The following is a 14905-nucleotide window of genomic DNA, read 5'->3' as shown; positions in this document are numbered from 1 at the left end:
ACATAGAGTTCCCTCAACCTTCCCACCCTGAAGCTTCGTGGGAAATGGCAGCATCTGTTCAGCCCACTGGGATCAATGGAAGAGCCTGCCGGCCGGGCCCAGCACTCTGGAACTCGCTGTGCCCCAGCCTCTGTGAGTTCCCTCCCATGCCACCTGTGTGCGTTGGACACTGTCACCTGGGTTCACTCTTCTCTGGGGGCTCCTTGAAGATACCTCATGGACTCAGGTGGTCTTAACAGTTTACAAATCCCAGTTGCTAAGCTGCTCTTTTTCTCTTTGTTCTTAGTCACTGTTTTTATCTTTCACAGTTCATTTGGTCCTGGTCTCTCCGTCTGAGTTAGCCTTTCTTGAAAGTACTGTAGGCAGGTATGAAGATGGCGGCTGTTAAAAATGAAATAAACTTACATGTGGAATAGGAAGTATTACAGAGTGGCTCTGCCTTTGAAGTGACAGTCCTGGCATTGGCCACATCTCCAACACCTGCTGATAGAAATGGCCTTCCTGGGAATCCCTGCTCCTGGGTTCCAGGGTCAGGGGCTGACACACTGTGGCCATTGAAGGACTCAGGACGGCCTCCTTTGTATCGGGCGACCTCTAAACCTGACTGAGTCAGTGTGACAGCAGAGATCCCTTGCTTGTATCTTTGAGAAAGTTGACAAGAAACAGAAACAGCTACTTAGTAGCTGGAAAAGAAGCAGATAGAGGAATGCGTTCATTTAGCAAATAGCTCTGGTGAGCCTTCTGTGCATGAGGCGCTCATTTAAGGAAATGGAGTTCTTCTAGAGTAATGGAGTTGGCTTCTTGGATACTCTATGCCATAATAAAAGAATATAGAAAGTTTTGTGTTTTATTTTTTTATTTTTTGCGGGGGTGGGGGGGTGCTAGGGGTTAAGTCCAGGGTCTTCTGCATACTAAGTACACTCTACCCCTGATGAACTTCATTGCCAGCACTAGAAAATGTTTGTTATAAAATAGATATAAGTGCTACGAAGCAAATAATCCCGATTAATGGGATAGAGAGTAGATGGTAGGAGGTAAAGTCTGGGTAGTTAGGAAAGGCCTTCCAGGGCAGGGGGATACCTCAAGCTGTGCAAGGATTGTACATTACAGATTGTACATTACAGGCACGGAGCACAGCAAGTGTAAAGGTCCTGAGGTGCAAGTGACTTGGCATGTTCAGGGGACAGGGAGGCACCATTGTGGCTGGGATACTGAGGTGGGATATGAGACTGAAGCAAAGCCAGGAGCCGTAGAGACATGGAGCTGCTCGGTCAGTGAGTGCAGAGCTCACGGTCCCCACCGAGGTTTCTTGTGCTGCCTGGGGTTAGTGTCAGGGTCTCTGTTGCTCCGTTTCATCACACTTGCCCTTCTGGGGTTTGTAGGAGGGAGTGCCCCTTCCTTTCTCACTGTCCTCTGTGCATTCCAGTGAGCTGGCTCCCTGGAGTCTATTTCGGGTGATCAGGCCACCATGGCCAGTACCTGCAATGTCCCAGGCCTTGTCCTCATGCTGTTTTATGGATTCACTGAGTTTTTGCTGATGAGGAGGGTGATGATGCTTATCCCCATTTGAACCCTCTGCCTCTCGGGTTCTGTACCACTTCTGCAGGAAGCAGGCTGAGCTGGACTCCACACGGGTCACTCTGAACCTTTCCTGCTCATGGATCCCTTCAGGAGGAGGCTGTTGGAATGTGGCCACTCCCTCCAAAGCACTCATTTGTTCACAAACGCAGAATAGAGTTTTATGTGCAAAGTCAAGGGCTTCACCGAATCCCCTCTGAGGGTCCAGAGTCTTGTTTTTGACCTTGCAGGTTCTGGCTGGGCCTGGAACTGACCCAGTTGGGAGGAGAAGGAACTGAGTGATTGCTGACCACTGGTCTCATCTGGGATCTTTCTTACCAGTAAGCAGAGGTGATTCATCCAGAAGCCAGCAGCCTAGTTGGTGTGCCTGATGTGCCTCAGGTCTGGGCCAAGAGCTCACGTGCTTGCTTTCCTTTCCATGTCCCTAGCACCTCCTGCTGTGGGTACTGGAATTTTCCCCATTTAAGGATGGGGGGACAAAGCTTAGGGTTGGAGGGATGCGTGTGAGCCAGGTGAGCTGCAGGACATGGCATCTTGCTCATATCTAAGTTAACCACAGTGACTCTCAAAGTAGCCGGGCTGCCCAGTGCCAGCATGTTTGCAGTATGAGTACCTGAAGGCTTGCAGATATTGCTCAGCCTCGACTGTCATTTCCCACCCCCTTGGTTGGGCGGGCCTGCTCTCCTGGCCTGGGGAGTGCCTGCGCATGTCTGGTTTTCTCCTGAAAGCCCACTGGTGCATTAGTAACTGTGACTGTGAAAGCACCTGGCTCTCCGGGAGGTTCCAGAACTGAAGTTCTGGCAGCTTCTCATGCCTGCAACAGTGCAACCATCCCTGTTGAGACAGCACGGTGCCGGCCGTCCAGGGGGTGGGAAGTCATAGGAGGTTTGCAGGGACTTGCTTGCCATTGCATCCCCAGGGTGCAGCATTGTAAAGGAAAAGATGCCGTGGGTTGCACAAATGCTTCTGTGCATTAAGATATTATGCTAACGCCAAGCCCTGGTAAACACCTGAAAGTAACGCACGGTACCAGCTCTAAAGTGCCTCAGCCTCATTCAGTTTTGTGGGAATTTTCCCTGGTGGAGAGCGCTCGCCATTGTGTGAATTCTCATCTGGGTGAAGACAAACGAAATCCATTTCCCTGAGCCTGGTGATTCTTTGAAATAGCTTTGGCCTCCAACTTGAGAGGGAGAGATTTCTATCATTTCTTTGTTGCAGTGGCAAATTAACGTGATGGAAACTTCCTCGGGGCTTCTGACTTGTCCCTGCCTGATATTTTCGTACACTTAACAGAAAGTGAAATGAGCGAGTGATTCCCCAGTACTTTTCCCCCAAATAGCCACTTTTATGGTTTGACTCATTCTTGAAAGAAAGCTTTGTTCGGCTTAAATATTTATAGTAAAAACTATAGGATGGAGTGAAAAAAAGAGGAATTGCTCATATTCCCACCACTTTCCAGTTCTTTCTGAAGGCAAATATATTTATGGGATGAGATGGTTCTTTTTCTTCCCCATTTATCTGAAAGCTCGACTAGGGAGGGGACTTTGTCTCTTTTGGTCACGGTTGTAACCTTAGCACCTTAAAAAGAGCCTAGCACATAGTAGATGCTAAATAAGTACTTGCACTCATGGCGGGTTTTTAGGAAGTGGTGGATGGAACCAGGCGTCCCCCCCTGGGATCCAGCTTTACTACTTAGTGGCCGAGAGCCTCCCTGCACAGGTCACTCACCTTCTTGGAATCCCTTTATTCTCATGGTGAAATGAGAATAATCATGTACCAAGACTGAGCTTGCCTGGCTTATTAGTTTTCTAGACCTGCCATAAAAAAAGTGTCACAGACCAGGGGCTTAAAGAAATTTACTTTCTCGTGATCCCAGAGGCTAGAAGAGTGAGAACGAGGTGTCAGCAAGAGGGTTGGTTTCCTCCATAGTCCCTCTCCTGGGCTTGGAGGACCCCATCAGGTGGGGTTAGGCCACCGTGATTCCCTCATCTTCCCTTTACCTCCTTAACGGCCCTCCCCCTCAATGCAGTCGTATTCTTACTTACCAAAGGTTGGGACTTCAAAGTCTGAAATTTTAGGGAGACACTTGTCAGCCTGCAATTCACGGTTACTGATATGAACACACCTTGTAATTGATAGTGTGATTCAGACGTTCAGGGGGTACTGAGGGGTTGGAAATCTAATGGAGGAGATAATATCATTAAAGGTTAGCAGAAGAGTCAGCTGCCTCTCCAGGCTGATCACTATCTCCCTGATGAGCCCTGGTGCTTTTGGGGTGTGGAGCTGACTTCATCCTAACCCAACAGTGGGACATGGTGGGACTGTCCAGAACGTGTTTTCCTGTTGAAGGTGCTGGACACTCTGGGGACTTATGAAATCCTGTGGCCTCTACTTACCACCTGAGGGCAGGTATCTTCCCTCAGACGTGTGGTGAGGCCCGCCTGCTGGGAGGTGGGCCACCCGGCTGGCTCAGTTCACCAGCAGTGATCTGATTACACTCGGCACCTGTGGAACCATGACGGTTTGCCCAGAGCATACCATGCCTCCTTCCGGACTTTCAGTGACTCTCCCAGGGTCACACAGGGATTCGGTCCAGGGGTCTGCTTCAGGGACCTCTGCTGGGGCCCAGGGAAAGTGTCCTCCTGGTGGTCACTGGAAGCCTCCGCCAGTAGCAGGTCTGGGGCTGCAGATTACCTGGCCTATTCCCAGTCCTCTTGGGTTGCGCCATCTTGACTGGCCCTGGCTGACTTCCATCCTGCTGAGTTCTACAACGGTCCCTTAGGAGGGCTCACTTGGGGTGCATCAGGCTTGGACTTTGCTGTCTGTGGCTGTCCTCTGCCTCCATGTGTAAGAGTAGAAGCAGGATGGGTGCCCGGGCTGCCTGGAGCCTGGCCATGATGGTAGGTGCTGGGACTCAGGGTCCTATTGGGTGTAGGAAGCGCCTCAGCAGGGAGCACACAGTATTATGGGAGCCCAGAAGGGGGGCCACTTCATAGCGGCTTTGGAGGTGTTTGATTCCACAATGCTCAGGGCTGAGTTGGAGTCAGAGGAAAGAAAAGAGGGAGAGCCTGGTGAACCGTAGGCACTGCGGGGTGGACAGGGAGGAATTTCAGAGGGGTGACCTGGTGCTCCATTCCTCCGAAGCCTGAGGTTTGCAAAGGTGAAGGGGCTGTCTGAAGATCACACCTGGCCAGGTTAGGAGTCAGCTTGAATGTCACCCTCTTTGAGATCCAGTCTCTGGGGCATGTGCATGTGTGTGGGGGTGAGTTTGCCTGCTTGGTGCATGCACCTGTATATGGGGTTCATCTTCCAGCTCTCCAAGCCTAGACTCGCCGTTTCCAGATGTGTGGAGGAATAGCATGTTACTCAGCTTTTCACCACCATGACCAAAATATCCAAGAACATAGAGGAAGAAAAGTTTATTTTGGCTCATGGTTTGAGAAGCTTAGCCCTTGGTCAGCTGCATCTGTTGCTCTGGGCCCAAGGTGCAGCAGAACCTCATGGTGGAAGGGTGTGGTGGTGGAGGAGACTTGCCCTTCTCCTGCTGCTGGGGAGCAGAGACAGCGGGCAAGGACCACAGGGAAGATGCTCCCTTCCAAGGCATGCCCCTCGGGGACTCCCTCCTCCAGCCATGCCACCTGCCACAGTTACCACCAAGCCAGTCCATTCAAGGTAGAGCTTGACTGGGTTACAGCTCTCACAACCCAGTCATTTCACCTTCGACCATTACTGCGTGAACACAGGAGCTTCTGGGGACACGTCACACCCAAGCAGAACAAATAGGAAATCAGAGGCAGAGGAAGGGTGCTCCTATGACCCCAACATTATATAACACAGCATCCGTGAGAAACTCTCCGTGAATCTTGTGACCCTTTGCTCAGAGTCCTGGCCATCACGTGAGCAATATCATTGCTGCCACCAACCTCATCGTTATCAGCAGTACTGAATGTTTACACTCCCCCACCCCCCCAAAAAAAATTCATCTGTTGAAAGCTAGTCCCCAGTGTGATGATATTAGGAGGTGGGATTCGATTGGTTTAAAAGGGTAATGTTGTCGTAAATGGAATTAGTGCCTTTCTTATAAAGAGACCCCAGAGAGCTGCCTTGCTCTTCTGTTATGTGAGGACAATGCTCCAAAGTACCCTCTGCAGACCAGACACTAAATCTGCTGGGCCGTGACCTTGGACTCCCTGACCCCCAGAACCATGAGGAGCAAGTTCCTGTTGCAGATAAGCCACCCAGCGAGTGGTGTTCTGTGAAAGCAGCCTGAATGGACAGAGAACCATCGTCACCCCGATGGTCGGCGTCATCGTCATCTCCTGCTGCTGCAATGCTTTTGAGGACTGGCGTTTGTTCCTTATGCTCCATTGTCACAGTGACTGTGGGAGTTGATTTTTTTTTTAATTGCAGTCTTCATTCTACCTTTGGGTAAACTGAGGTATGAAAGAGGCTGAATAAGTTATCCAAGGTCACGCAGCTGAGGAGTGGCAGAGCCGGAATTCAGAGCTGGGCCATCTGGGCCTGCTGTCTGCTTTGAACCATTTCCTGCTTCTCACAGCAGAAACGTGTCCCTGACAATTTCCACACCTGGGAGCTGGAAGGAGGGAAGCGTTGACAGAGCTGCTCCCCGTGTCTCGGCAGCTGTGCAGTGTTCTCTTCTCCCCCGGACTCACCCGTGCCTCATGTTGTCATCAGACGTGGTCAGCACTTGCTCCGGGAGATGGATGACGCTGGATAGCCCCTTTCTGTAAATGTCCAAAGTGGAGTGTCCCTGGAAGACGAGCCGGCCGTGGATCCAGGGCTTGAGTGTCAGGGTGGGGGCCCGCGGTGTCTCTTTAATAACTGAAATGAAAGCCGGGTTGGCTCCTGGCCCCAAGGACCTTGCTGAATGCTGGACAAATGGTATGTCGCACCTGTCATGGCCACAGAATTCCTCATCTCTTCAGCCGTTATTTGCCAGGAGATTCTCCATCTCGTCTCCTTGGACAAGGTGTCTGTGATCTCAAGCAGGGACCTTGCCCCTTCAGGCCTTCCCCTTGCAGGGAAGGGTGGGTTCTCCTCACGACATCTGGAGGCGCCTGGGCTGGGAGTGGGTTAAGTCCATCCGGGCTGCCTGCTGAGAGCCTGTCCCCCTGGATCACTGTTGACTTTCATCTTCATTACCTTGGATGACAATGCTGTCAGCACCCAGGAGGGGTCCTTGAACAGCCAGATGGTGGCTGGATTCTTTCTGCCACTCATCAGTTTCCATCTGATGGTGGCACAGGGGCAAGGGGGAGGAGCTCTTTCCTATTCCTTGAACCTTCCACTGTTCAAGCAGGTTCCTCCAGGAACCTTTAACAGGACTCTTAAGGCCGGGAGAATTCCAGAGAGGTAAGGTAGTGGATTCATCCCCTTAATAGAGACTTATTGAGCACCTACGAATGTACCAAGAGCAATATTAGGCACTGGGGTACATGAATGAGCAAAGTCCCTCACCAGGGGACCTTCTTTTCTAGCAGACAAGTAGGTGTGGAGTGTGTCAGGTGGCCCGGGTGCTGAGGAGGAAAACTAAAGCAGGTGAATGTTCCAAGGCACCAGAGACTGGCTGGGCCCCTGTGACCGTCTGGATGTTGTTGTTCTGGGAAGAGATTATTTAAAGTCTCTCTGAGAAGATGGTTCTTGATCTCCCTCTGAATGCAGCGAGGGAGCAACCAGATAAGTGGGGAACCGCATTCCATAGAGAGGGGCCAGCCTCACCAGGGCGTTGAGTGATAAGCTTGATTAACAAGGAACCTGAGGGTGGCTAAGGGTGGGAAGGGTCACACGGTCATTCTACAGGCAGAGAATGGTTTTCCCTCTGTGGCTCGGTAGGAGGATCACATTTTCTCATCCATTCAGTAGTCCTACCGAGGCTGCCGTCGTATCAGGCACTACTACTCAGGGAGTGGAGACCCAGATAAAAGTGTGTTCTTAGGGGAAGCCCCTGGGACACCGGGTGCTGTCCCTGATGGTACCTCCGCAGTTGTCTTTCTTGACATTACTTTGTTCTCCTTTCTCCTCATTACCCAGCTTCAAAGAAGAGCCCACAGCCAAAGTTTCCGCCTTCTTAGCTTGGCCATCCAAGCCTGGCTTCTGTCCCACCGCTGCCGTTTGTGCTGTTGGTGACCTCTCTGTGGGAGCTGAGCCCTTTCCCTCTGTGCTCCTTTCTGAACTCTGTGGAGGACTCTCCTGTTCTTGACCCTCTCCTTCCTCAGAGCCTCCCTCTGCACTTCCTGTAAGGGGACTCCTGGGGACCTGCCTGCTCTGTGAGCACTCATCCCCAATCACCCGCGTCACCACCCTCCTTCCCTCCAGTGGCAGGTCACCTCCAGGCTCTGTGGCTTCTTCCGTGTCTGAACTCATCCCCTCGGTTGTGGATGCGCTTGCCCACCTGCCGGCCGTCACCTGCAGACTCACTGTGTCACATGCAGAGCTGGTCCTCTTCCTCCTCGTAATGACCGGCCTTAACCCCCCACCTCATGTCCTCTTCTGCCACCTCCAGGATTCTCCAGGACTGTCTCTAGCACCCATCCTCTTTGGCCCCTTCCTGCAGCCTTCCACCACCAGGTCCTCACTGTGCTTTGTCTTTGGAATGTCCCCGAAGCTCATGTGGGGGCAGTGCAGCAGTGTTCAGAGGTGGAATGCTCGGCTCTTGAAGGCTCTGAATTCATCAGTGGATGGGTCCAGCGATAGCTAACAGTACTCCTGGGAGATGGGACCTTTTCAGAAGAAGCAGATCTGCAGGGTGATGCCTTGGAAGGGTTTATCTTGTCCCCGGTCCCCTCCCTCCCTTCCTTCCTTCCTTCCATCCTATTTGCCATGAACCCAGAAGCTTTCATTCACTATGCCCTCCTACCAGGACATTTCTGCTTTGGAGTCAGCCAGCCAATTGTGGGCAAAAAGAGATGTTTTCCTCTCTAAGTTGTACTTGTTAGATATTTGATCACAGTGATGCAAAGTTAGCAAAAGAATTGATACTAACTGGGGTTATTGCTATACCTATGCCCAACAATGTGGTTAAAGCCTTTGGACTGACTTGTGGGATGGGTTTGGAAGTGTCTGGAGATACAGGCTAAAGAAGCCTTACAATGTTGTAAGCTGAGCTTAATGGACAGTTCTGGTGGGCGCTCCAAAGACCCCAATGCTGATAGGAAGGCAGACAGTAAAGACTGTGCTCGGGAGGTTTCAGATAGGAATGAGGACTTTTTTTGGAATTGGTCTAGAGGTCACACTTGTTAAACGCTGGCAAAAAATATGTCTACAATTTGCCCATGTCCTGAAACTTGTGTGAGGCTGAATTTAAAGGTGACTGCTGAATTAATCTGGCAGAGGAAACTTCAGGGTGTCACAATATTCACACAATGGCATAGATGGCATAGATTTCTGGCTGCTTTTAGAGAATTGGGGGCAAAAGGAAAACTGGAAATATTTGAGAAATCTGCAGTTTGTCCAGAGAAGTTTGTTTAAAATTGGGGCCAAGGAAGTTGTGGTTGCTGAAGAGATCACTGCCACTAAAGAGAGGGCAAGTACTTTGCACAGTAACGATACAAAATATCCTTTGAAGGCATCTTAGGAACCAACACAACCACAGCTATTGCAGGCTCCAGGGCATGAAAATGAAAACTTGTTTGAAAGACGTTGCTTTAAGAAGAGAGCTTGCACTGCATGGAGTTGCCATCTACTTTGGGGCTCATACTTCACTACCACGTGCCTTAGATACTGGACATGAAGCTTCAGGACTTAGTATTTGCCCTTCTGGGTTTCAGTCTTGCTTTTATACCACTGAGTTTATGCCCCTTTTTCTCCCTTTAGGAATGGGAATGTTCACTCGGCCATTGGTTGTGGCATTCTATTTTCCCCCCTAGGGCTCAGAGCTTAGAGTTTGCCTGAGTCTCAGGGGAGACTTTGAACTTGTTTTTTTGAGCAATGCTGGGATTGTTAAAGACTATGGGGACACTTGGAGATAGACTGAATGTATTTTGCACTGTGATATGGGCAAGAGCTTTTAAAGGGCCATGGGTGATATGGTAGGTTTGGATCCGGGATGACCCCCACAAGGTCATGTGCTGGGCATACAGCAGTGTTCAGAGCTGAAATGATCTGCGCATTAGGGCTCTGACTTCACTAGTGGGTGAATCCGTTTGGTCAGTGAATTAATTAACTTGATGCATTTGGTAGCTGAAGGCACCGCTGGGAGGTGGGATCTGTTGGGAGAAAGAAGGTCCCTGGGGCTGGGTCCGAGACATGTTCCACTTCTCCCCAGCCCTTTTCTCTCTCCTCCCTTGCTGCCGCGGGCGGAGCCGCTTTCCCCCACAGCCCTCTGCTGTGGTGCTTCTTGCTCGGAGCCAGCTGACCATGAGCTGAGCTCTCTGAAACTGTGAACCAAAATAAGCCTTTCCCCTTCTCAGTTATTTTTGTCAGGTATTTTGGTCACAGTGATGCAAAGCTGAATAACACAGTCCTCCTTAGGACGGTGGCTTTTCAAGTATGTCCTCACACCGGCAGCCTTACCATGACCTGGGACCATGTGAGTGATTGCCTTTCCTGACCCCCATCCAGACCTACAGAGGGTGCCGCCAGGGCAGGCTGGCGGTCTGTGTTAGTGAGCCGTCCACCGGGTTGTGATGCACCTGATAAGGCGAGAACCACCGAGCTGGCTGCGGAGCCCCCTTCTTCCCTGTCTCTGTCCTCGTGCTCTCTGCCCCAGTCCGCCACACACTGTGAGGTCCTCCTCCTCTGTCTAAAGAACAGCCCTGTGCCCACTCTCACCCTCATTCCCTCCCCTCGGGATGCCTGCCCAGACCCCAGTGGGACGCGTGTGAACTCACCTTGTCCAGGAGAGAACCAGGCCAGAACCCTTGAACCTCTTATTTCCATCTGCTCACTCAGAACTTACCCCCCCCCCGGCCCCGTAAACTACATCCCTTTGTAGAGATGTGGCTCATTTATGTAGTCACTGTGCCAAAAATTTAGACATGGTGGGTGCCTTGGGGGACAGGGGAAGATGTGGATAACAATATCATTTTCAATGAACTCTTTTCAACGTCCTGAGAGGAGCCGTGGATTACAGTCGCTTTTCTTTGCTAGGCTGGGTCTTCTGGGTAATCCTGGGCAAATCACTTTCTTCCTAGGCTTAGTTTTTAGTTGGAGGCAGCTGGGTTAGCTGATTTCTAAGGCTACTTCCAGCGTAGGCATTCTAGGTTCGTGTCTCTCATTCATCTGTTTTGAGAGAGTAAATTGTGTGCGTGCATGTGTGTGTGGTTGTGTATCATATATATATAATTTTTTTTTCTTAAAATGAGGTAAGACGACAACTGTAGTAGGCCAAACAGATCAGGTCCTCGTGCCATCACCTGTACATGTTACCTTATTTGCAAATAGGGACAGATCCTTTTTGATGCGATTTAGTCAGTGGTCTTTAGATCGGGAGAGAACCTTGGGTTGTGATCTGCGTGGACCCTAGAGGCCACCCCCCCCCCATACATCCTTGTAATAGGGATGTCAAGGGAACAGGGACACAGAGAAGGTGAAAGGGAAGTGTGACTCTGAGGCAGAGATTGCACCTGAAGTTGGAAGAGGCCAGGGGCGGGTTCTTTCTCCCCGTGTCTCCAGGAAGGAGCGCAGCCCTGCGGTTTGGGACTTTGGGCCGCCAGAGTCATGAGAGAATGTGTTTTCAGCCACTGCGTCTGTGATACGGAAGATACAGGGGATTTTATCACAATCCAAAAACACTGTCCAAAGAAGCAGAAGAGAGAGAGGAGGGGACGCTGCAGTTGACGCGTGTCCTGGGTGGCAGGACGCTCTGCCTGGGCACCAAGGTGCATGTGGGACCGTTCCTCCCCAGCCCTGCTGGGATGGCTCCCTCCACCCCAGCCTCTGCTTTCCTCCGCCCTGGCTGCAGCCTCCAGTTCTGCTCCTCCCATCATGCTGCTGGCCCACAGCCACCCCTGCTGCTGGGCTCTCTGACCTTGCGGCTGGGGAGGTCAGCAGCTTCAGTGTGGGTTGGAGTAGGGGTTGATGGGTGGTGGGGAAACCACCCTGAGCTCTGTCTCCCTCTTCCTGTGACTGGTCCCTACTTGGGGGTTTGATAGCCACATGTGTCCTGAAATGGACAAACTGGCACGTTTCAAAGTGGCATGCCACTTCCTTCACAGTGGCAGTCATTTGAGGTCCCTCCATAGTGACGCTACTCTCTGCAGAATAGACTTGGGGGCTGTTGGGAGTCTTCGTCTCTGTGTTGCTCATTTACTGATCAACGGCTAAAACCACAGATGGCTTTTGAAGGGTGGTTCCTGGAGATGACTCAGTCCATTTTCCTCATCTGACATCCCTTATCTCTGGGACGTGCTACAGAAGAATGTGACATTAGACTTGGTCCTTGGTACCCACCCACCTCTCTCCTTTCTCATTACAAAACTCTGCTAAATTGTGTCGGTGAACAATAGCTGTCGGTATATCCAATTTTATAAACAACTAACATTTATTGAGGCCATACTATGTGCCAGATACTGCTAATAGCACTTTTCCTGTATTGAGTCATTTAATTCTCATTACAACACGATGAAGCAGAGGCTGCTATTAAAAGTGTTTAGACTTTATAATTGGACAGACCTTTAAATTCCATAGCCATCATTAGCTAGTTGAATTTAAACCTAATGTGTGAAATGGGGATAATGTGGCCTCACAGAGGCCCTTGGTGGATGTTTATAGGTGAGAGGAATAAATAAGTGAATGGATAAGTCAGGGATTCAGGGAAATAGATGTAATTAAGAAATGTTGGTCAGTAAAATGATCGCTGAACCCGAGGGCCTAACTTGTGGTTAACTTGGGCATGTTGCACCAAACTTTTTGTTCTGTCATTTTCTCATCTGCAAATCGAGGATGGAACTGTCTACCTTAAAGGTTTGCTCTCAGGGTCAGGTGGGATCATAGAAAGTGCTGCTGGGGTTTGGGTGGTTTTTGACTGTGTCCATGAAGCACCATGTTTTGGGAGCTTGGTCTCATGATGCGCAGAGGTGAGGGGCCTTTAAGAGGTGGAGTTTAGAGGGAGGAGTTTGGGTCGCTGAATGCATGCCCTTGGAAGCTGTTAAGGCAGTTCTTGTGGGACCCCTGAGATCTTTGGCTTCTCATTCAGCAGTGAGATATTTCCTTGTACATCCTCCTGCCATCTGCCCTGAGGTCCCTGCCAGAGTCAAGTGGATGTTGGCACCTTGCCGTTCAATTTCTTGGACAGTGAACTAAATGAACCTGTTTTCTTTATACAGTTAATCTGCCTCGGGTATTTCATTATGGTAACGAAAAGCAGACTACTATAAGTACCTGACCCAGGGCTCCAAATGATGCCTGTAGGTTAGGGAACATTCACTATGTGCCAGCAATGATTTCTTAGCTGGTATTTAACAGGGCACAGGAGGACTTGACTGTCACTAGGTGAGCGGGTGCTCACGGGTAACTCTGAAGATCTGTCCTTTACACAGGTCAGCACAGAGGCATGAAGTACAGATGACTCAATTTGAACAAGAATATCTTGCCCCCAGAGGGCAGCAGAAAGATCTGCCCACAAACAAGTCAAGCTGGAAAGTTCCTTACTACGGCAAAAGCACAGTGGGCAGAAGGAGCCATTGACTGCAGTCAGCCGTGTATGGCCCCTGTCCACACTCAGCCGTGTATGGCCCCTGTCCACACTCGGCCGTGTACGGCCCCGTCCACACTCAGCCGTGTACGGCCCCTGTCCACACTCGGCCGTGTACGGCCCCCGTCCACACTCAGCCGAGCCGTGTATGGCCCCTGTCCACACTCGGCCGTGTACGGCCCCGTCCACACTCAGCCGTGTACGGCCCCTGTCCACACTCGGCCGTGTACGGCCCCCGTCCACACTCAGCCGAGCCGTGTATGGCCCCGTCCACACTCAGCCGTGTACGGCCCCTGTCCACACTCGGCCGTGTACGGCCCCCGTCCACACTCAGCAGAGCCATGTATGGCCCCGTCCACACTCAGCCGTGTACGGCCCCTGTCCACACTCGGCCGTGTACGGCTCCGTCCACACTCAGCCGAGCCGTGTATGGCCCCTGTCCACACTCGGCCGTGTACGGCCCCCGTCCACACTCAGCCGTGTATGGGGATGAGTCAGTGCTATCCTCAGCTGTGGAGGTCAAGGCCAGAGAACACATCCTGGCACTGGGCCTCCGACGGGTGGCTGGGGCTCCCTCTGGGAGGGTGGTTGGGCCTCCTTTCCCTTCCCAGTTGTAGGTTCCATGAGAACGTGGCCGACTGTTGTGATCATTTTTTCCTTACCGTCTACAGCAAATGGTTAACTGGATGAATGTTCACTGATCTGTACCCTCTACCAGGCTCAGTGTTAGGTTCTAGGAAGACATTGGGAAAACACGGGGTCTCTGTCCTTGGGCAGTTTACAACTCCTAGTAGCCATGGGCAAGGAAACCAGCAACGGCAGGTGTCCCTGGGTGCTGAGAGGGTGTGTGCACACGCGTGTGCATGTGCAGCCTTTCGACCGTCGAGGTGTGTGCTCTCAGGATAAGCTTGTGAATCTTTCCTGACTTCTTGACTCCTGAGTCGAGAACCTGTTCTCTCTCCGTCTACCACCTGTTTGTCAGGATGGATCAGGTCCTGCTGTCCATGTGATCAACCCCAGTATCGCCGTGGTTCACATAATAAAGAAGTATTTCTTAGCTGTGCAACACACTCATCTGAAGACGGATGGCAGGCATGTGTGTGGTGGGGGGTATTCTGTCCCATGTCACTCAGGTTCTGGGACCCAGGAGGCTCCCACTCTGGAATGCCATGGGAATCTCATTCTAGGTCCTTTAAACTTTTTGCTCACTCCATTGGCCAAAGCACGTGACAAGGGCCACTGTTTATATCCTGGAGTCTAGGAAGATCACTCTGACCTGTGACCGGAAAGATCTGGGTCAGAGAGTTCTTGACAGCTTTAGTGACTTCCAGGTCATTCTGACAAGCTCTGCCTGGGTCACACACCACCCCCCTCATCCTTCGCAGCCTGTGCATCCTGTGGAGTGCAGGATCAGCGTCTTGAGTAATCGCGCACTCTGGGGTCTGTTCAGCCCGCTCTAACTAATGCGCCGTGCTTCCTGTCTAATGATGGTTGTGATGAGTAAATAATGAAAATTCGCAAAATACCCATTCTAGGACCTGGCAGAGGGCCTGGCAGCATCGTAGGCATTTAATTTTTTCTCCCTTTATTTTCTCCTGTAGCATTTTGCCCCACCTCTTTAAAATGATACATATTTAACTATGCTTTATCCTCATTCATCCTTAGTTGTTATTA

The 14905-nt window shown here is 51.1% G+C and overlaps 1 protein-coding gene across 8 annotated transcripts in view; it reads left to right on the top strand.

Moving 5' to 3' along the window:
* The window catches only part of Large1 (LARGE xylosyl- and glucuronyltransferase 1), a 492360-nt gene that overhangs the window by 66931 nt on the left and 410524 nt on the right, over positions 1-14905 (top strand). Inside the window, exon 1 of one of the 8 annotated variants that reach the window (XM_076855084.2) lies at positions 1944-1959. The exons of the other annotated variants lie outside the window; for them this stretch is intronic. Within the exon in view, the coding sequence (XP_076711199.2) occupies positions 1949-1959 (11 nt within the window). The 5' untranslated portion in view covers positions 1944-1948. Of the gene's footprint in view, positions 1-1943; positions 1960-14905 lie in introns of those variants that run through there. 8 annotated transcript variants of the gene reach the window in all.

Source organism: Callospermophilus lateralis, chromosome 4, assembly GCF_048772815.1.
Source record: "Callospermophilus lateralis isolate mCalLat2 chromosome 4, mCalLat2.hap1, whole genome shotgun sequence".
NCBI lineage: Eukaryota > Metazoa > Chordata > Mammalia > Rodentia > Sciuridae > Callospermophilus > Callospermophilus lateralis.
Note: the sequence above shows the minus strand (reverse complement) of the source record. Positions and strands in the feature narration are given on the sequence as shown.